Below are 22712 nucleotides of genomic sequence, written 5' to 3'. Positions count from 1 at the left end.
ATGAGGTACGGAGTACTCCGTGTGCGAATATATAGATGGCTGGGATATGAAGAAATCACCCAGCCCCATGTTGGTCCGTGCACGACGCTTCACCGCGATTTTGATTCGCTCCACTTGTTGCACCGACAGTTCATCAGCGCTGTCAATCACATTTTTCACTGTATTTTTCTTCAGATCGTCTCTGCATCTCATTTTCCTAACACACAGATTCCATCTGATCCTCGACACCAAAATAAGAGACTTAAGGTGAAGTGAAGCGCCACAAGTTGTATTGAGATCCACTGGGGGCCTTTCCCGGGTACAAGATCCACGGGTCAGCTCCGTTGTTTACTTCCCCCCCAAACCCATAACATTGCATTCTCTGTCTGACTTCCAAGGTTACAACTAACACTACCCCCATACTTTTACCCCCCATTCCACATTCCTTTGATTCCACATGGTTTACTCTGGCTACCCCAATTAATTGCCCACCATGTTCAAGGCCCTGATGGGCGGGGGCCGCTCGTCGTCTTCATCCGACGTTCGTAGCTCCAAAAGCAGCCGGCGCAAGTCTGAAAAGCTCGACAAATCTGACACTAGATCGATCTCAAGTCGCAAGTCTTCACGGGGTGACGACCGTGACCGCGGCCTGGGTGACTTGTCGTCTTATTCGCCATCGGCTTCGCGCAGTAAGCGTGGCCCACCTAGCATTGCCGGCGACTCTATCGCATCAACCTATGTGACCGCTGAGCCAGAACCCATTGATGAATCCGATCGCTACTACATTGAGCGCACACCAAAACGCAGGGACAGTGAACGGGAAAGCAAGAGTTATCGTCGGCGCGACCAGGACCGATCCGAGAGCCCAGAGCGCGAGCAGAGGAGCCGCCGAGGAACAAAAGATAATCTGGACGATGACTTGGATTGGGAGCGGGACCGTAGCGAGCGTCCCCGCACCCAGCCAGGGGCTCCTTATGTGCCACCGATCTCTACAAACATGCCGTCTAGCGCCCCCGGCGCGCAGTTCGCCGCCGAGATTGGCGCCCCGGGATTCTCGCAATTCCCCATGCAATACAACACTGGAATACCGCCCGCGGGTCATTCGCCAGCGCATGAAGTTTCATATGACCCGCACGTGCAGCACCAATTTCCCGGCCAGTTCCCAGAGCAAAGTGCTGCACCTTATCCGCCGCCTAACCCCGCCGGCGCTGCGGCGGACTACTATGGTGACCAAGGCCAGTCTGTCGAGCACCAGCCCGGTATTAGACCCGCTCCCCCGAGCGTGCTGCCTAATACCCAAGCACACTTGATGGCCGCATCGCCATCGGCTAACCCACCCCCAGAGCCCAGTAGCCTGGGCGAGACTGGTGCGGCGGCGGCCTATTTTGACGATAATTTTCATGCTCCGGCAATTTCTTCATCTAAACCCCCGAAACCCTCTAAGCCTTCGAGCCCCCCAAAGCCTTCTTCCTCGGGCATTCTTCCTGCTGCCGCTGTTGGAGCTGCCACCTATGGCATTGGTGGTATGATGTCTCATTCCGAGTCTCATTCTTCTGCCCAGCACGCTACTTCTTATACCCACCAGGGTCAGCCAATGACACACGGCCAGTCAATGGGATATGATCAACCGATGGCAAGCAGCGGCTACCAACCCCCTTCCAAGCCGTCCCACTCTCATAGCTTCAGTGAAGGTGTTGGTATTGCTGCTGCGGGTGCTGCGACAGGGTATATGATGGGTCATCACCATCACTCATCTAGCCCTGAGCACGCACCACAATACGCTTTCCAGCACCACGGGCAACCTTCTCAGGCTGGTGGTATGATACCTTATGGCCCTGGTCACAATCACACTTTGTATGCTGCAGGTCCAGGAGGGTACGCGTCCCAACCTGCCTACAACCCGGGTTTCTATCCTCATGGTCCAAGTGCGCTAGCTTTCCAAGAGCGTCAGCGTGGCGCCATGGGAAGATTCGTTGATTTCTGGCGTGATCCCGAAGCGGTTGGTAGATTTGAGGACTACACAGAAACCATCGGTGTGTGCAAATACTGCTTCCAACCTGGCACGACCTCCGCCGATGCCCCTCGCAAGCACCATTATCATAGCCGCCGCCAACATTCCGACGATCGGCGAAGCAGTGGTAGCTCTAGAGTCAGCAAAACCAGCCGATACAACACCTCAGAAGATGAGGGTCGCCGAAGGTCAAAGTCCAAGAAATCTTCCTCGTGGCTGCCTGGCATGCTAGCCGGTTATGCGACTAAGTCGCTGTTCTCAAACAAGGAGTTTGACGATTCTTACAGCCTCCGCTCTGGCCGGGTAAACTCCTCCCATGGGGAAGAAGATGACCGAAGGAGCTACACCTCTCGTGGTGTGATCCGTCGTTCTGGCCGTAGTCCTCACAGAGACCATTACGTAGACACCAAGCGTGCGTCTCATTCTGGACATTCCGGACATTCTCGGCACACACGCTCCCGATCGCGGTCTTCCTCTAGATCTGGCCGGCATTCGTACCTGAAGGAAGCTGCACTCGGTGCCGCAGTGGGTGGGGCCGCGCTGGCCGTTGCAAAGTCGCGCAACCGCTCCCGCAGTCGTTCTCCTGGAAGACGGCAACACCGAAAGGACTCTTCCTCGTCATCATCCTTTGTCAATCTTCCCAGGCCCGGCAGGAAGTCTATCGCTGGTGGTATCGGGTCTTTCTTCACTGCTTCGTCCGAGAACAGGAAGAAACGTCATACCAAGAAACGGAGCGGTTTCTTTTCTTTCAAGAGTGGCTCTTCATCCTCTTCATTGGACAATGATCTCGCATTCGGGGATGGGTTCTCAAGGAAGCCCTCCAAACTCAAGAAGAAGGGGAAGAAGGCTAAAGATGTTGATACCGCTTTGCAAGAACTCAGCGACACTGCAAACCGGTTGGCTGGCTCCTCGCCACACGGTGTCGGCCGCAGTGCCGGCCAGATGTACACAGCTCGATCTCGACACGCCAACCACACCTATTCTACCACACAGGACGAAGAATGGGTCGATGCCGACTCGGAGGACCAGTCTTCTACCAGTATTAGCTCTGCTCTGGCGTTCGGAGGAAGCAGCGCCGAGTCTTCCTCTGACTCCGCTAGTAGTAAATGGGGCTGGAGATGGGGAAGCAAGAAGGACAAGAAGAAGAAGGACAAACGGTCGAGTGCTACAAATGCCGCTCTGGTAGTTGGCGCCGGTGCTATTGGAGCCGCTGCAATTTCTTCTGCTCGTCACCGTGATAGCGAACCCCCAAGTAGATCTGGGAGCTTGCAACACGTTTACCCAATGCCTACTTCCGACCCCTCTCGCTTTGATGTTGCAAAGATGTCTCCATCTGCATCTGCCGGCGAACCAGCACTCATCGGCCCGGGACCCATCCCTCTCCAGCAGCCTCAGCCTTTTACCCCCGTCTCTCAATCAGTATATACTACCCAGGGAGCTGTGCCGGGTTCGATCCCCGTACACAGTACCCCAGTAGTCCCAGTAGCGCCACCCTTCTATGCTAATGGGGCTGGAAACTACGACACGCAGTTCCAAGGCCCCCGTGATCCAGCATGGGCGCCAGAAGAGCTAGCATACGCCGACCGTCGGAGACCTCATCGCAGTGATTCCTCTCCTGTTTTCCCCACCCAGGAAACTGCTTCCAGCCTCAAGCGCCGGTTCACCGCTAAGGATCAAGCCTCCGTGCAATTCAACTTGACGGAAGAGCAAGCAGAGAGGGAACGGCATCTTACCCGTCGTAACAAGAACTCCCGGGTTGAAGCCGCGGATCAACCGGTTCAATTGATTGATCGAGAAGAAGAGCTGACCCGCAAGGAACACGAGCGTAGAGAGCGTCACCGGAAGGGGCGAGAGGACGAAGAGCCCCGGTATGCCGACCACAAAGGAAATGGCTCATCCTGGGTTGGCGCAGCGGCAGCTGGAGCAGCTGGGGCTGTTGCTGTCAGCACTATTCTCTCTCGCAAGACAAATGATGACGAAGCCTCTGAAGCCAGCCAGCGATACAATGAGCGCCGAGAAAAACGCCGCGCTGAGCGGAAACGCGATATGGATACAGTGGCAGATACTTCTGTTGTATCGCGGTTTGAGCCCGCTCAATCTATTGATGAGAAGACCACGGTGGGACCACGCGAAGACAAGAAGAAAGAGTCTCCTCGATCTCCCCGTCCAGCACCCGTTTACGACGATTACGCAGAATTTTACGCCCCTGAGGAGATACGACACAGCCCAGATGATAATTCTCACACTCGCGACTCAACCAATATGCCAAATATCGTGGAGATAGAGCCCGCCAGCGAACAACGTGCACACGAGGAGCCTGGCCCCGCAGAGCTAGACTATTCATATGAACCCTATCAACACGTGGACCGGCTCCCATGGCCAGTCCCTGGGCTCAACTTCATTGAGCCAACTCCCCCCCAAAGTGTGCACGGTGGTTCCGTACGCGAAGCTACCTCCCCAACCGCCCCTGTAACTAAGTCCTATGACACCAAGCCTCGCGAACGACCAGCCGGCTCCCGGGTCTCTTGGGGCGAACATGAAACTCATGAGTACGAGATCCCCTCTTCTTCTGAACAGGATCCCCTTGAGCATGACATTCCCCCCACCGAGATTTCAGCCAAGGACATTCCTCTCCCGGCATCCGAGATATCCCAAATCAAGGATACCTCCAGCAAACCGGAGTACGGTGCTGACATTGAATTCGCCGCCACAATCGCTGCTGCGACAGCCGCAACCGGATTCGATCCCACTCTGATCACAAATGACCCATCCTACCACACCCGCACTTCCCCTCCTGGGTCAGAGGATGAAAACACATTTACCTCACCCTGGTCTGCGTCGGCTCGAAAGGAGCCCCACGGCTTCGTGGAGGGCGAGCTTGAAGAACTCGACCCCAAGTCTACGAATGATATCCCTGCCGCCCCCGAGCACGTGGTCCACAACAAGGATGAACTTTTCTTCGACGAGCCAGAAGTATACTCGAAAGATCGGGATATTTCCTCAGGACGCCGTGACAAATCATCGATTGCCCAGGAGGTAATCGAGCAACTGAATGGCAAATATGGTAGACGGGATCGTACCGCTTCCCCTGAAAAAGATATAGATGTGTTCTCGATGCCCGGTGGCTTTGACACAGCCGACTCTAGAGAGTTGGTTGACAATAGATCAGCGGTCTCGGCGCCGGCGCCTGTTGCTATGGACCCAGAGACCCCGATTAAGCTCAAGTCGAAGAAGTCGAGGCGGAGTGGCGATGTCTTCGATCTCCCCGAGTTCCAAGAGCGGGAACTGGCCGAGCCCCCTGTTGTGAAGGATGAAACATCCAAGTCCCGCAAGTCCCGGCGCGGTGGCGATAACTTCGAGATCTACGAATCACGGGAGCCGTCCCCGTCTCAGGATAAGTCTTATTCTGTTGTATCCGCTCCCGTCTCGAAGGATGAAACGTTCAAGTCAAAGTCCAGGAAGTCCGGGAGCAGTGGGGATGACTTCGGAATTGTTGACTACCCGGAGTCAGAAGCTCCTGAGTCTCGTGAAGATTCTTTCTCTGTTATCTCTGCTCCTGTTTCGAAGGACGAGACTTCTAAGTCTCAGTCCCGCAAATCTCGGCGGAGCGGCGACGACTTCGAGATCTACGAGTCACGCGAACCATCTAAATCTCGGGATGACAACCGATCGGTTACCTCTACTCCTGCCGGTAAAGAGTACAAGTCATCCAAGTCAAGTAAATCCAGAGGCAGTGGAGATGATTTCGATCCAAACCGTGATGCCGAAACCGTTCCCGACGACGAGGAAGGTGGCGAGGAGAAGAAGAGGCGTCGCAAGCGTCGATCAAAGCATGAAAGTGACCCCTTCTCTGTTGATGATGATGCCCGCTCTGCCATTACGGACATTGGAGACGACAAGTCTGAGCGCCGCAAGCATCGCCACCGCTCATCCCGGGAAGCCGACTTCGATGACAATGCCTCTATAACCTCTTCTCCAGCTCGAATTGACGAATCCCGGGAGAGGCGCCGAGGCAAGGACGAGAAAGAAAAAAGCGGTGGCTTTTTGAGAAGTATTTTCGGCTCACAGGTGTCGGCCCCAGCTGAGCGTGTTCGGTCTGACCATGCTCGCTCTTCCTCGCTGGATAAGCGACCATCCCGCGAAGCCATATCTGAAGCTGGTGTAGACGATGAACGCCGCCGCCATAAGAAGCGTTCGTCTAAGCACCGCAGCTCCAGTAATGGAGATGAGCTGGATCGCTACATGTCGGACAAGGAAAAGGGTCAGGATGACCCAAATCTGGAGGAGTACAGGTCCAGTAGGCAGCAAAAAGAAGAGCGGCGTCGTCATCGGTACGAGGAAATCGTGGATTCGGGGAGGAAACGGGAATCTGAGAAGGTATAGCATCTGAACTTTTCTTTTCACTTACTTTTGTTGTGATTTTGGTTGTACATTTTATTGTGCCATATAGTTTCCCTTTTCGCTGGTTGATCTAACCAGTTTGCACAAAAACCACAAAACCCGAACAAAACAAGAAATGTACTAAGCTTTTATTGGTTTTATTATGTGCAGGACGGATATAGTGACAGCTTCGACGAACAATCTTTCTTAAGGGAGCGCCCTGAAATTCTAGCAGAGCGCGAAGATTATGCTTCATGGCTTCCAGCATCGGCGGGTAGCGCAGCTGTACTCGCTGCAACATCAGGGCTGAATGAGATTACACAGAGGCCCCGGAGCCACTCCGCTTCTCCCCCAGCCACGGAGAAAACACTTGACTTGACCCCGAAGTCTCTGAGCCGCCCCGCTTCACCTGAAACAAGCCACCCACAGGGGTCCCGATCCCCTAAGCAACGCCGACACTCCGTGGCCAAGTCTATCATCGAATCGCCCACAGCCGTGCCTCTCCACTTTCGTCGGCCCCCAACTTCCCCAGGCCTAACACGCGCAGTACCCGTTGAACAACCCGCCGCCATCACCTCCCCAGGCTCCCCAAGCCAGCAACGCAACCGCCGACCCGGGTCAGTCGAGTTCCGAAACTCGCGCGAAATCCGCCCTCTATGGCTAGTCGAACGCCACAGTTTGATCAAGGGCGAGCCTGAGACCAAGGATCCCTTGCCATCGCTCCCCTCTAGCAAGACCTCCTCCCGCGTCCCGTCAGTAGAGGATCTAAAATCCCTTCATGACGACGATGGCCTTAAAAGCTGGGAGCATGTAGACCTGAGCGACTCAATTATGGAGAGCCAGCGGCCGACCGGTCTGATGATCTCAACTGACCAAGCAAATCAAAGCCATGATAGAGACCTTGATCTCCTCGGCTCGGAGCAGCCCACACCTACCGCTGAACATTTCCAGGATGCAGAGTCCAGGAAGGAGAGGCCCAGATACGAGTTCCACTCTCCCTCTGAGCTCCTACGGGACCCCGCTGTTCTGGACGAGTTGCCTCCTTCACCTACGCTGAACGCTCTGCCTTCTCCAGAGGGCTCCATGGTTGGTGTTGGGACTAGGGAGCAAGAAACGCAGCGTGCGCTTGATGCTCTCGAGGGCGTGTCCCACCCTCATCCCGAGCTCGAAACACCGACCCAAGAAAATAATTCTTTCTTCAGCGGCGCTGCGGACTTTGCAAAGGGAGCAGGCTTTGCCGGTGTTGTCGGCGCAGCTGCCATTGCCGCCACCAAGGCACATGATGAGCCTCGCACCTTGCCTATAGATGAACCAGCCATGGCCCATGACTTCGGCGATATTGTCGATGCAGCAGTTGCCGCTAACCCTTCCTCTCACGGCCATGACAAGGCACCTGTCGATGAGGAGGCGATTAGTGAGCCGGTTACTGCCATCGAAGAGAATGCTCCCACCGTGTTGGAGTCCATGCACCCAGGGATGGATGCAGCCAAGGAATTAGTTACTAAATTCACTGAACAGCCTGTTGAGTCTTCCGATCTTCAAACTCAGCCCGAGACTAGCGTCGCTCCTGACGACGGTGTGGCTACCCAGTCTTCTAAGAAGAAAAACAAAAAGAAGGCCAAGAAGAACCAGGCTCAAAATGCGGATCGAGAAGCCCCCCAGGAGCCTTTCGCGCAGGAAGATTTGTCAAGGGAGATGGTGCAGGGTTCTACTGTGGACGCACCTGTCGTTGAAGCTGTTTCTGCTGGGCCCGAGCCTGCTGTTCCCGTGTCTCTTCAGGCATCCCATGAGCTTGGACCTGAGCTTAAGGTTGATGAGCCTGTGGTCAAAGCTACTCCTGTTGATTCTGTACCTCTCGAGGGCGCTCTCGTTGAGCCCGAGGTTGTCATTCGCGAGAAACCTGAGATTGAGTTCTCCCGCGAGCTTGAGCTTGAGCCTTTCGTTACAGAAACCCAAGAACCAGAAGTTGTCGCCGCTCCTGAATCAGAGCCTACACAGGTGCCGTCCACCGAAACCGAACAGGCTGAAGACGCTGTATCATCTACTAAAAAGGCTAAGCGCGACAAGAAGAAGCAGAAGAAGAAGTCTCGAAACACATCTATCGCTGAAGAGCCTGCACATGATACCCTCGTTGCTCAGCCTCAGGATGATACTTCTGCCCCTAAGGAGATTGAGAGCCCACAAGATAACGAAACATCTACGCCCGCTGAAGAGATTGTGGCTGCGCCCTTGTCCGAGGATATTGCTGCTTCTGCTGAACACCCCGAGAGCACCACTGACCAGATTGTGACCTCATCTGCTCCCCTTGATACAGAGCAAGCTCGAAGCCAGCAGGAATTCGGAGAGCAGGCCGAGCCTGTGGACCAAGTATCTACTGAAGAATCTGTTCTACCTGTTTCCGAAGATCCCAGTTTACCAGTTCAGGAAGCATCGACCCCAGACCATGTTTTTACAGATGCGAATGAAACCCAAACTACTGGCGAGAATGAACCAGGAGCGGAGGATCTATCCCGCAGCCTGGAAGAGATTGAGAAGCCAACTGAAGACCCTGTTCCAGAGGCCCCTCTCGGTTACACCACCCTCGAAATTCCTGAAACACCCAAAGAAGACACCGAAGGCGAAGACAATTTCGAAGAGGCTGTCGAAGAACAGATTCCAGTTCCACAGCTCGCCGAAGAAAAGGAGGGTGCACCTGAGCCTCCCAGTGAAGTTGCTGCAGACTCCCCCGCAGAGGCCTCGGAAACAAAGGCGGAGAAGCGAAAAAACAAGAAAAAGAAGAATCGTAAATCCACTGCTGTCGAAGAAACACAGGTCTCCGCCGAAACACCCACCCCCGAGATTGAATCTCCGCCAAAAAGTCAAGAGCTCGAACCTGAGCAATCAGCTACTGTTGATCCTGCGGATACCCAATCCCCTCCAATTGGCGGTGAAGCCTTACCTTCTGATGTTGAACACTGTGAGCAGCCGGCCAAGGATGTTGACCAGCCCTTCGAACCCACAGTTGAGGAGCATGCAGCTACCCAAGAGCGGGAGCAAGCCCCATTGGAGGCCGATGCGGATATAACAGCTGTCGCGACCGAGTCAGTGGGACACGAGGAGCCGTCCGACGCACTGTCAGAGCCAGCTGTCGTCCAGGGCCAGCCTAACACTGGAATCTCGGATCCTTTTGAGAAGGCTTCTCGCGAAATTCCAGAGCCTTCCGTTGTTGAGACTCAAATCACAGCTGAAGCCCAAGCTGAACCTCAAGTTGAAGTTGAAGCCGAACCTGAAGTCGCCTTAACTACGGCTCAAAAGAAGAAGGCCAAGAAGAATAAGAAGAAAGGCAAGCAGAGTGAAGCTTCAATTTCTACCAACGATAAACCTGCTGAGTCTAGCTCGCCGGCACCTGAACCTGAGACCGCCGCTGCGGATATAGCCAAGGAAACGCCTCTTATCACTGAACAGGTAGCAGTGGATGTGCCTCAGCAAGTAATCGAGATGCAGCCGCCCGTTGAGATTGGGCGATTGCCTGAGTCAGAGCAACTTCCCGATATTGAACAAATACCTGAGGTTGTGTCGGCCCAGGAGGAAGATTCTTCTTCACGTCATCCGGAACCAACGGCAGACGTAGAGGAGGCAGAGACGCCTAAAGAAGGGCCCATCGCAACAGAGCAACAGCCTAAAGTCGAAGAATCTCCTGTCGAGCCAGAGGTTCCTATGACTGCCGCGGAGAGGAAGAAGGCTAAGAAGGCCAAAAAGAAGCAGCAGAAGGAACAGGAAGAGAGCATTGGCTCTATTCCCGAAGATAACAAGCCGGTTGAGTCTTCTGCTGCGCCTGATGCCGAATCCGCGGAGCCAAGCAAGGATATTGGGCCTGCGGCGGAAATTGATGATGTTGCTGCAGCAGAATTCACACCGGTGTCTTCCGGGCCTGCTGATCATGAACATGGCATTGCACCTGCCTCCGCAAACGAGCCAGAGGCGTCTCCAGTCACCGAAGATACCCTTCTACGGACCGATACTGAGACTATCGAATCAAGGAAAGATGCCGAGCCTCCCACCGAGGCCGAAGCCCCGGGAGAAGATGCTGCCCCATCATCGGAGCTTGAGGCCACCGAAGCTATCGCCGATGTTTCACTTGTATCGGAAGAAATAAATACTCCTGTCCAACAGGACAATGCGCTTAAGGCAGTGGACCTGAAGACCGAGGATACGACCACAGCGTCGACAGAAGAACCCTCGGTTGACCCTGCCGAGATCGATGCCCCAAAAGCACAAGAACAATCTCCTGAACCTGAGGTTCCAATGACTGCTGCCGAGAGGAAGAAGGCCAAGAAGAACAAGAAGAAGCAGCAGAAGCAAGAGTCTGTGCAGCTTGATGAGCAGCCGACGCGAGAGGCCGAGCCTACTTCTACCGAGGAAAATAGCCGTGACATTTTGCCGGAGAGTGAGGCCTCTCCCACCAGAGAAGCTGGTGCGGGCGTTGACGATCCCTCGCAACCCGAGGCAGCCCGCGATATCGAAGCCGAGACCAAGCTCGAGCAGGAGCAAGCTCAGGATGTGCCGATTCTCGACTTTGAAGTTGCACCCGATGCATCCACAGACGAGACCATTCCTACCCAGAATGTTGCTGAACAAACTGTTGATGTTGAAGATGGAGTCAAAGAAACCGCATCAGAGCCTACGGGCGAAGTTGCTTCCACGGAGGAGGTCCAAGAAGAACAGAAGCTTGGTTCAGCCGTCATTGAGGAGCCCGTCTCAGACAAGCCCCTCGATGAGAACCCCTCAGAGTCTGCACCAGAGCCAGTTGTGGAGGAGGCTCAGCCTGCGGAGTCCGCATCAAGTTCAGTGGTGGAGCCGGCTGAAGATGAGCAGTCGGTAACTTCTTCTAAGTCTAAGAAGAAGAAGAACAAGAAGAATCGCCAATCAGTTGCGGCTGAAGAGGATCAGCCTGTATCCACTGAGGAGGAATCCAAGGTTATCACCGCGGAAGAAGAGCCTACAATCATACCTGCTGGGAGTGAACCAACCGAGCCCACGCCATCTCAAGAGCCTGAACAGCCTTCCCCTGATAGAGACGGGGAGGCTCCTATGGTGACGGAAGCGGCACCCGAGGCGGAAGAGCCCACCCCGAAAGAGACCACGCAGCCAGAGGCCCCTAGTGATGATGCAGTTCCCACCGAGACCGCGGACGAGGCCTCGATGACACCTGCACAGAAGCGGAAGGCTAAGAAAGACAAGAAAAAGCGCCAATCAGTTGCCGCTGAAACAGAGCAGCCTGTACCCCTCCAGGAGGAGGTTAAGCTTGCACCCGTTGAAGAGTTGACACCTATACCTACTGAGAGTGAATCAACCGAGCCAGCACAATCCCAGGAGGCTGGACAGCCTTCTCCCGATGACGACACGGAGACTCCTATTGTTACGGAAGAGCCCCTTCGGGAAGGGTCCACGCAGCCAGAGGCTCCTGCCGATCTTCCTGTCGACACAGCCGCCACCGAGCCCACTGAAGAGGCATCGATGACTCCCGCTCAGAGGCGGAAGGCCAAGAAAGACAAGAAAAAGCGCCAATCCGTTGCTGTTCAAGAGGAGCAATCTGCACTCGCCGAGGAAGAGCCTAAGGCTGTTCCCGCAGAAGAAGACGCTAAGCTTGTATCGGCGCCCACTCCTGCTCCTGTGTTCACTGAGAGTGAATCCATCGAACCAGCGCCATCTCAAGAGGTCGAGCAGCCTTCTTCCAATCCGCCCGCGGACACTCCCATCGTGACGGAAGAGGCGTCTAAGGGCGAAGCCTTCCTAGAAGAGACTTCGCAACCAGAGGCCTCAGCCGATACAGCCGCCACCGAGGCCGCTGAAGAGGCATCTATGACTCCCGCTCAGAAGCGCAAGGCCAAGAAAGATAAGAAAAAGCGCCAATCAGTCGTCGCCGAGGAGGAATATCCTGCACCCGTTGAGGAATCCAAGCCCGAATCCGCTCCAGAAGAGCACACTGGGCCTGAATCGACTCTTCAATCCGACCAGCCAACTGTCGACAAAGATATGCAGCCTCCTATTATGACAGACGAAGCCCCTAAGGCCGAAGAATTCTCTCTCGAAGAGGTTATACAGCAGGATACCCCTGCTGATGCGACTACCACCGAGACAACTGCTACCGAGACAACTGCTACCGAGACAACTGCTACCGAGACAACTGCTACCGAGACAACTGCTACCGAGACAACTGCTACCGAGACAACTGCTACCGAGGCCACTGCGGAGGAGGCAATGACCGCCGCACAGAAAAAGAAGGCCAAGAAAGACAAGAAAAAGCAACGCAAGTCCGTTGCTTTTGATGGCGATGCCGTCCCGGCGGAAGAGTCGAATCAGAAGCAGGATTTGCCTGCACCTGGAGACGAGGTTGAAGCTCAGGGTACTCCGGCTGAGTTGATTGTCTCTGCAGAATCAGCCAAGGAGTTACCAGTGACTGAAGAAGTTCCCAGGCCTGCTGCTCAAGAGGAAGTCCTGGGGAATGCAGAAGAACCCGCTTCCTCTGAACAGAACAAGGATATCATCGAGCATGAGACGGCCTCAACTGCTGTGCTCGGTGGCATTCCTACTAGAGTCGAGGAGACGAAGTCCGCAGCGGAGTTGCCAGAGCAGTTAGAACAAGAGGCTCCCACTGCCCTAGAGGCCCAGTTGGCGAGTGCACAAGAGCCTGAAGTTGCCTTGACTGCGGCGCAAAAAAAGAAGGCGAAGAAGAATAAGAAGAAGGGCAAGTCTGTGGACTTAGCGGACAACGCTCCTGCTATCATGGACGCAGCGCTGGAATCTGAGCCTAAATCTGAGCCCGTTGTTCAAACTCCGACCGATACTCCGACTGAGACCCCGGAGTTGCAAAATACTACATTATCTGCGCCAGTACAGCCCGCAGAAGCTCTCGAGCGAGAAAGCACGATCGAGCCAGAGGCTCTCAAGGCCGAGGAACTCGAGACAACAGGAACCGTATCCAACGATTTGCTAAAAGAGGAAACTCCTGACGTTAAAGAGACCGACAATGAACCTCCGGTAACTAAAGGAATTCCCGAAGCCGAGCCGACTCCTTCCCAGGAAGCGGAGGTGATTGCCCCTTCTCCTGCCGAGCCGACCGAAGAAGAGGTGGGTATGTCAGCCAAGGAGCGACGCAAAGCTGCCAAGAAAGCGAAGAACCGCCAGTCCAAGAATATTGACGCCGATAATGATCCTGCAACATCCGATTCGCTTTCCCCGGCCACCGGGCCTGGTACACCCATCGAAGCGGTTCACGGCGTTGAAAAGGTCCTCACCTCCACGGACGCAGACGCCCATGGACTTTCAGCCATACCGGCGTCCTCGCCTGCGGAACATGACGGTAAAGAACATCAGTCCCACGCCATAGAAACTTACAACGCCATGGCGCAAGATACGGCCTCGACTGATAAATACGTCTCTTCGCAGGTAGAGCAGACGCCGATAGAGAGTCCTTTTTTAGATTATCCTCCCCAGCCCGTGCTTGAGCGTTCAGTTGATTCCGGCGAGTTGGTGGAGGGAAAAGCTCAGCAGGAGGGCAATATCAGCCCAACTGCACAGGAGCCAGATGGGGAGTTGGTTGAGCCCACATCCCTTGAGGAAATACAAACAGTTGTTGATGGTGAGAATGTTGAGGGGAGATCATCTGTGCCGGAAGCAGGCGATCTCTCCAAGGAGAAGGAGATTGAAGAGATACCTGTGGATGTTTTGAATAATGCTGTTCTTGAGGCACAGGCACAAGAACCTCACGTGGTGGAGGAGGCTTCTGAGACAACTGTCTCGAAGAAGCAGAAGAAGAAGAACAAAAAGAAAAACAAAAGTCAAGAGGAAGCAGCACCTGCGCTTGGGAGCTCTACTACAGAGGCAAATGAGCAACCTGAAGCTGCGCCTTTGGTTGAGGCTGAACCCCAGTCGGAGGTCAAGGAACTCACTGAGGCTGAGCCTATTGCCGAGGCCGAACCAGTGCTAGTTCCAGAGGATCAACTGGCAGATTACCCACAGAGCATCGAAGATACCGCCGCTGCCCAGGCAACCGAGGACGTCAATGTCACTCAAGAAACTAGTGTCCCAGAAATCGAGACCAGTGTTCCTCCGAGCGAGGAGTTAGAAACAGCCGTTGTCTCAAGGAAAAAGAGCAAGAAGGACAAGAAGAAGCAACGCCAATCCCTTCTTTCTCAAGAACCCGAAGCTGGGCTCCAGCCGGAGGAACAGGCAGCACCCGAGGATGGAACTTCTCCCCAAGATGCTAGGTTTACGACTGAGTCAGCGCCTGCCGAAATTGCCAAGCAAGATGAGCCTGTCACTAGCGCAGAGCAGCCTGCTGATGCTATCGAGGAGGCCGCTACGGATCTTGTAACGCCTTCTGAAGACACTGACCAACATGCTCCAAGCCAAGATATTGAAAGCGGGGAGCGTTATCTTGAACTTGCATCCTCTGAATCGAAGATCGATGAAGAAGACAAACCATCCAAGGAAGCTGCCAAAACCTCGGCAGAAATCCTAGATGACAAGAAATTTAGCGAACAAGTGCCGCCTGAAGCAGTCCCTGAGCCCGAAGTGGAATCATCGGCTGTATCCAAAAAGATGAGCAAGAAAGAGAAGAAGAAGGCTGCCGCCGCTGCCGCCGCTGCTGCTCTGGAGGAGGAAAAACTCGTTGAGTCACAGCCTGAACCCCAAGAGCCCTCGGCCATTGCCCCCGGGGGTCAAGAGGAAGTGGTAGAGCAGCCTACCGTTCAAGAGGCGCAGCATCCAGTGAATGAGGAGAAGCCTCAACTTGAGGCAGAGAAGAACCTAGACGAAACGACAGGATTGACAACTTCCGAGCTGAAGGAAGATGTCCTGGAGCAGCCAGTTGAAGCTCCCAAGTCTACCGGGCCTCTCCAATTTGAGGACAAACCGGAGGAGTCTACAAAAGAGTTAGTCGAGGAGCTAGCTGTGGCCGATACTACTCGGAAAATGTCGAAGAAGGACAAGAAAAAGGCCAAGAAGCAAGGCAAACAAGAGTTAATTGAGTCGGCTTCCCCTCCGACCGAGGATCATATCCCTACCATCGAGCCAGCAACCGCAGAGGTTGCTCCTGAATGGGAGGCAACTAATGAGGATACCCCAACAGAGCATGATCCTACCACCGAGCCCGTAACTATGGAGGCTACTATTGAACTGGAGGCGACTCCTGCAGAGAGGCCAGCTGAGACTGTTCCTGAGCCTGAGTTCATTGCCCGGGAAGATATTCAGGAGGCTCCTAAGCTCGAGCCGGAAAATGTCGAGATGCCAGCCGTTGATGGGTTTAGCATCTTATCGCAAGACAAGCAACATTTAGAAAAACTGACAACTGAAGCAACCATTCCTCTGAACAAACTCGATACGCCCTCGCCAGTGGAACCCAGTGATGAGAATACCAACAATGAGCCCCTTGACATCGGGGTTCGCGTTGGAAAGAAGGAGCAGGAAGACGAAGCTGATGTTGGGGCTGATAAGAGCGATCTTAAGAAAACAGCTGATCCCGAGGTTGTTGAGGGAATCGTTGAGTACCAACATGGAGAACCTGAATTGACGCCGGCTCTGTCCAAGAAGATGTCAAAGAAGGACAAGCGCAAGGCCAAGAAGAATGCCGGCATCGCCGAAGAAGTCTCGACCCAACAGCAAGAAGAACCTCCGGCTAAGGCAGCTGAGCTGCCAAGGGAATCTAGGATCCATCTTGTAGAGCCTGCTGTGGGGCAAGAGATTTTTATGGAACCTGAACAGGCTGCAAATCCTCAGCCTACCTTGGAGACAGAGTTGCCAATTGAGGGCCCCCTGCCGATTGAGGATCAGCCTATAACCGATTCAGAAGTTCAGGTCGAGCCTACACAACCCGACGAAGAGCCTGTTGCCGGTGGGGAACCCCCTCTTTCACGCAAGGCCTCGAAGAAGAAGGCCAAGAAGGCTCAAAAGGCTAACAAATCCCTGGACACCGAGCCTGCGTCTGAAAACGCGATTGATGCGGATCAGCATGCTATCATTGTGCCGTTCGAAGAGGAGCACTCCAAGGCACAGGTCACCGAAATTCCAGATGAGAATCCGGCTCATGACGAAGACTGGCCGGCAATTGACTGGCAGGCCAAGTTCGAAGAGTCCCAGCGATTAAGAGAAGCGGACCCTGAGCTTGAGCCGGAGATTCCACCTCCCGAGCCGGAGATTATTGGAGAATTTGTCGAGTCTTCATTCCCTGGGCCCTTGAAAGAGGAAAACGAAGCTACAGAGGAAGATCCTTGGGCTTTGTCGAGCAAAAATGGCAAGAAGAAGGCCAAGAAGAACAAGAAGCAGTCGCAACAAGCTCCCGCTGAAGCCGTGGAGTCCCCATTGGAACCCTTAGATGACAAAGAGATCGAGCCGCCTGCTCGAACAACTACTCCCGGAGGATCTAAGATTGCCAACTTGTTCCCTGGCCTCGAGCGTGCGGGATTTCGGCGATCAGCCCTAGATCAGCAAACACCGTCGCTAAAAGATAGTGCTGAGGATGAGACAACAGAGCTGGAAGCGAATCGCGACAACGCGATCCCTGTCTCGGAAGCACCCCTAGCGACCACTGAAAGCAAAGAAATTACCGATGACTTCACCTCTGGTCTACCTAGCAGCCTTGAAAGACGAATTGAGGCTACAATCCCGGAACTGAGCGCTCATCCCGAGACTACGGAGAATGAATCAACCAAGGAGCCAGAACTGCCGACATATAGCGAAAAGTCTTTAGATGCGCCATTGTCATTGTCAATGGAGCCCTCCAATGACCGGACTCGACCCGATGAACTTCCTACACGCTTTCCACCCCCAGAAGCAGAGGAACTGTGTGAATTACGGCGGTCACCATCAATCCATGGCCGGCACCAGCATACACCCAGGACATGGAGTTTGGAAGAGCCAGCTCTACCAGTTCTTGTCCCATCACCCCCTCGGTCGCTATTTGGACCCGATTATGTGCGACCTCGGACTCCCCTTGATACAATTGCCGAACAAGAACCACGGGAGGGAACTCGAGGGATCTTGGAGATGAAGCCCGAACATGTCTTACCTCGACCTCAGACACCAATTCGGAAATTTACAGACAATGCCTTTGATCGAGAATCTTGGCCTACAGATAAGGATTTCAAAGAAATTCTCAAAACTCCTGAAGGGCCAATTTTGAAGCCCAGCACCAGCAGTGGAAAATTACGTCGTACGAATCGGAGTATTAGTGGCGATCTGCGGGCGGCTAGTCGAGCACTAGATTCCCAGCCTTCGCTCGATCTCGATCAGCTCCCATCCTCTTCCTCTTATGACCCCGTTACCGATAAGGGCAAACGTCCCCTCCGAAATATGTCGGACGTCTATGTAAGTTAATCTTTTTTTTTGTTTTTGTTTTGTTTTGTTGTTTTGTTTACTAACTTCCCATAGGAGGGATGGGGTGAGACGCCCAATTCCCCACGGTCGCCCAGCCGACCGCCTAGTGTCCGCCGCCGTCGCAGCATGCAACACTTACAAGACATCGAAACCCGCCTCGACCAGCTCATATCTGAAAACCGTCTATTGATCGCCGCCCGAGATGAAGCCGAACATAAACTTAAGAATTCCAGCGTCGCTCGTCGAAAGAGCGACCGTGCGCTCAACACACGCGACGTGGATCTGCGCGATCGGGAATCGGAGGTGGAACAATTGAAGAACTCGGTGGAATGGCTGCAAAAGGAGACGACTCGTCTGACCCAAGAGAACGAAGGGCTGGCCGCATCCAACTCTGCTCTCGCCGCTGCCCATGCAACTGAGATCAACACCCTGCGCGAGGCGTCCACACGTGAACTAGCCGACTTACAGTCGCAACACACTCAACTCTCGTCCCAGATGGAGGATCGAGTTCGACAAGAGATTGAGTCGGCTCTTGCGCAAAAAGACATTGAATTGCGCCGTCTGCGCATCGAACTTGAGGAGGCTCGCGATAAAGTGAAGGAGCTCCAACAACAAATTGCAGCCTCGGTACATGACAATGCCCTTGTCTTCCGCGATGAAGAGTACTTCGATGCTGCCTGCCAGAAGCTGTGTGGCCATGTCCAATCCTGGGTCGTGCGCTTCTCCAAGCACAATGATAAGCGTCGCTGCCGCCCACTCAGTGAGTTGCAAGACGAAAAGATCGCAGACCGTTTCGACAATGCCCTCCTCGACGGCTCCGATCCCGACATCTACTTATCTGATCGTGTCCGCCGCCGCGACGTCTTTATGTCGGTGGTCATGACAATGGTCTGGGAATACATTTTCACCCGTTATCTCTTCGGGATGGACCGGGAGCAGCGTCAAAAGCTCAAGTCTCTTGAAAAACAATTGGGCGAGGTGGGCCCAACCCGTGCTGTGCATCGCTGGCGAGCCACCACTCTCACACTGCTATCTCGACGACCAGCCTTTGCTGCACAACGTGAGAGCGATACGGAGGCTGTCACTCTGGAGATCTTCCAAACCCTATCGCGGGTCCTCCCTCCTCCATCTCATGTTGAATCCCAGCTACTGGATAATCTCCGCAAGATTATGCGGGTAGCAGTCAACCTGTCCTTAGAGATGCGCACCCAGCTGGCTGAATTCATCATGCTGCCCCCTCTGCAGCCTGAATATGATACCAATGGCGACCTTGCACGCCAAGTGTACTTCAACGCAGCCCTGATGAATGAGCGCAGCGGTCTGACAAACGACAACGACGAACTCGAAGCTCAACAGTCCATTGTCCGGATCGTGCTCTTCCCTCTTGTTGTCAAAAAGGGCAATGATGTGGGCGAGGGCGATGACGAGGTTGTCGTCTGCCCCGCCCAAGTCCTCATTGCCCGCCCTAGCAAAGACAAGAAAGTGTCAAGGATGATGAGCGGTGACCGCATGTCCATTGATGCTTCCAAATCGGTCCACAGTGTTGCTCACAGTGCGGCACCCTCATCTATGATGGACATGAGTAATGTGATCTGAGGCGTCACACTCCGATCATGATTGCTCCCATCTTTACGCAACATTCTTGTTATCTAATTGTGTTTTTCTTCTGCCGGTATGGCGTCAAAGGTCATTTAACGATAACATAGGCCGTCAATATGTGGAGTTATTTGTTTATTTGTTTCAAGTTATTTGTTTGTTTATTCTTTCTAAGAGTATCAGCGTGTGTATTTACCATGGCTTTGATGTCTTATGAAGTGATGACCTGTACTAGCAATGTAATAATTTTGTTCTACTTTCTTCTTGAAATTGTAAGATTTCTTTTTTTTTATAGGGATCTTAAACTGACCCAAAATAATATATGGACCTATCTACTCTGTAACTTTGGATGAAAATGTGATTAAAGACACCACTACCTCAGGGCAATCTTTTTAAACTCAGCCGTAGTGTCTCTGATGGCAACTTCAACAGGAAGTCGTTCCATTGAACTGGCTCCATAGAAGCCATGCAAACCCTGGACTCTATCCAACACGTACTTCGCATCTTCTGGTGCAGCAATAGGCCCTCCATGACACAACACAATGACATCCTTATTGATCCGCACTGCTGCATCCCGCATTGCCTGGATCTCCCCAACACATTGTTCCAATGTCTTTCCAGTCTTCGCCCCAATCAACCCCGAAGTAGTCAGACCCATATGTGCGACCAGAATATCTGCCCCAGCCTTCGTCATAGCCTCCGCATCCTCAACATTGAAAATGTAAGGCGTCGTCAAAATATCCAACTCAGCCGCCTGTCGCACCATCTCTACCTCTTTATCATAACCCATCCCAGTTTCCTCCAAGTTGGCACGGAAGTTCCCATCGATCAGTCCAACAGTGGGGAAATTCTGAACACCAGCAAATCCTAATTCCCGCAGCTGCTTCAGGAATTGCGGAATTTGCTTGAATGGATCGGTACCGCAGACACCCGCAATCACGGGGATATTCTGAACGATAGGAATAACTTCGGCAGCCATTTCGACCACCACCTCGTTGGCGTTACTGTACGGCATCAGCCCCGCGAGACTACCGCAGCCAGCCATGCGGAAGCGACCGCTATTGTATATAATGACTAGGTCTGCACCGCCAGCCTCGACCGATTTGGCAGACAACCCGATGCCTGATGAGGGTATTAGTTAAACTTGGAGAAGTCACAGGTGACGCCAAGCACGTACCAGCGCCAGCTCCAACGATGGGTTTCCCATCTTCGATTTGACGGCGTAGATTGGCGAGAATCTCGCTGCGAGAGGTAGGTGGTGCCATTAGGAGATTTGTAGATTCAAGTTATTGGGAAGGTATTGGAAAGGTATTCCCACTCGAGTTCACCAACTCCGTATATGAATGGGCGGATTTAAGCGCGGAGCATTACCATTCCTAATCAGGGCCTGTATTACTAATTTGTATTTCTTCCTCTTTGCTTTCCTTCCAAAACTCATTTTAGTTTAAGGTGATTTGACATATTTGAAACTCCTTAGAACAATCCCAAATTCATACACTATCTGATTGGGACTGTTTTCATTCTCACTGCGGAGATAGTCAAATTGAGACGCGGAAACCGCGGACATAAGTGGGGGACTATCTCTATATCATCGAGGGAATGGCTGAAGCTGGTGGCCAACTTCCCAATCTTTCAAATCACAATGTGCAATGGGTACCAGTCCAGATCAAGATGTACTCATAGAATTCATAATCAGATCCCACTGGTCCCAGTCCATGTTCACCGGGTTGATCCATTGCTGGGGCTCAATCTGCCGAACTAGACTGGGGAACCCGACATTCTCTGAAGTAAATGCATGGCCATTACTAAGATTCGTGGCCTGGCTGATTGAATTCATCTGGCTAATATTTGACTGGCCCTCTGGGACTGCACTGTGCGGCCCATCCGCTACCAGGGATGACGCAGGCATCCACTTGCTAGACCTACAGAATTTCTGTCAGTTCCGACCAAAACATATGTCACAAACTATAGGTGCTTACAGTATCTGGCCGAGAATCGTTGCTGTCCGGGTGCATAGCTGACTTTGCGCCTTTGACGCCTCGAGCCGAGATTGGCACTCGTGCAGCAACCGCACCACATCCAGTCTACAGAGTTCTCGGGGCTCTATAGAAATGGCCAGAACCAGGACGAACCGGGGAGAAGAGAAGAAGACTCGCGTCGGTATTACTATGTTTGGGGTGACTGCCCCATGTGTGGATCATGTGAGAAAGCACTTGGAAGACAACTATTATGTGGAGGTCTACGTGTTTCATGCGACTGGTCATGGGGGAAAGGCCATGGAACGATTGGTTGAGGAAGGCCGTCTAGACGCCATTTTGGATATCACAACGACTGAGATATGCGATCTCATCGCGGGTGGGACTATGAGCTGTGAAACCAGTCGCCTAGAGATGATACAAGCGTGGAATACCCAATATCATTTCCGTTAGAGCCACGGATATGGTCAACTTTGGTCCGGTCGACACAGTGCCACGTCAATACCGTGACCGGAAGCTGTTCGTCCGTAATCCAAGCGTGACTCTAATGCGAACCTCTTTGGCCGAATGTCGGGAAGTCGGGGATTTCATACTCGATAAACTAAAGCGGTTTGCCCAGGACCCAGGCATGGTTGAGATGTGGCTTCCTGGGGGAGGAGTGAGTAGCATTGGGACAGCAGGGTCGGTATTTGCGGATGATGATGCTGATACTGCCCTTGCTGATACTTTACGCGGCGGACTCACTGATAGCAAAATCGGCGTGGTATCGGATGAGCGAGATATAAACGATGATGGATTTGCACTTGACATTGCGGACCGGCTTATGGATCTCGTGGCAGAGCACTCTTGCAGTGCCATAGCGAGCTAGACAGGTCTGTCATTAGTTATCAGCCAAGTAGTATGCATATATATCGGCTAGAATATTTAATTTATCATTATTCCCTATCATCCGGATAAAATTTCGAGAGCTTAGAATCAAATGGATAGGCCTTGATCTTCGACCTATCGCTAGGAGATCAAGGACATGTTTGTTTTCCTTTGCTCTCTTTACTCTTTCCTGATCTAAGGATATAACCCTTAACAGCCCTAGAGGTTTTGTCAACATTCGAATTTTATAGATGTGCTGACCTCATCCATCCCGTTTTAGGAAAAGTCTCACTCTCTCCCAAACACTCAGAATATCATTGGATTTCTCTTTGTATTGGATTTTCCCCTCTTTTACATTATATACAACTACATACAACATACAGCTACATTGATATACAACTTGTTCTTTATCTGAACATTTCCCGATTTTCTCGGATGTTCCACTCTGGTTTTGCCACCCACGTCATCTCCAAATCTGAGCTTCTCCTCGTTTCGTGACCATGCCGATGTCGGTTTCTCCGTGATCATCAGCGCTAGTAATATCGTAT

At 53.0% G+C, this 22712-nt stretch overlaps 3 protein-coding genes across 3 annotated transcripts; 2 read left to right on the top strand and 1 right to left on the bottom strand.

The window, feature by feature from the left end:
- Positions 1-472: 472 nt before the first annotated feature.
- Positions 473-19321, top strand: lah (involucrin repeat protein; the record flags this gene model as incomplete). Its single annotated transcript, XM_040795536.1, has 3 exons — positions 473-6367; positions 6542-17716; positions 17780-19321. The coding sequence occupies 3 exons, from the start codon at positions 473-475 to the stop codon at positions 19319-19321; spliced, it is 18612 nt and encodes a 6203-aa protein (XP_040653213.1).
- Positions 19322-19694: 373 nt separating this feature from the next.
- Positions 19695-20586, bottom strand: PGRI_078210 (TIM-barrel enzyme family protein; the record flags this gene model as incomplete). Its single annotated transcript, XM_040795535.1, has 2 exons — positions 19695-20443; positions 20499-20586. 2 exons carry the CDS (start codon positions 20584-20586, stop codon positions 19695-19697), a joined length of 837 nt encoding a protein of 278 aa, XP_040653212.1.
- An 846-nt stretch (positions 20587-21432) lies between these two features.
- On the top strand, positions 21433-22165 carry PGRI_078200 (Uncharacterized protein family UPF0261; the record flags this gene model as incomplete). The annotated part of the gene is made up of 2 exons (XM_040795534.1): positions 21433-21676; positions 21753-22165. The coding sequence occupies 2 exons, from the start codon at positions 21433-21435 to the stop codon at positions 22163-22165; spliced, it is 657 nt and encodes a 218-aa protein (XP_040653211.1).
- Positions 22166-22712: the final 547 nt, after the last annotated feature.

Source organism: Penicillium griseofulvum (genome assembly GCF_001561935.1).
Source record: "Penicillium griseofulvum strain PG3 chromosome Unknown contig_6, whole genome shotgun sequence".
In the NCBI taxonomy this organism is placed as follows: domain Eukaryota; kingdom Fungi; phylum Ascomycota; class Eurotiomycetes; order Eurotiales; family Aspergillaceae; genus Penicillium; species Penicillium griseofulvum.
The sequence above is the reverse complement of the archived record's forward strand: the minus strand, read 5'-3'. Positions and strand labels throughout refer to the sequence as shown.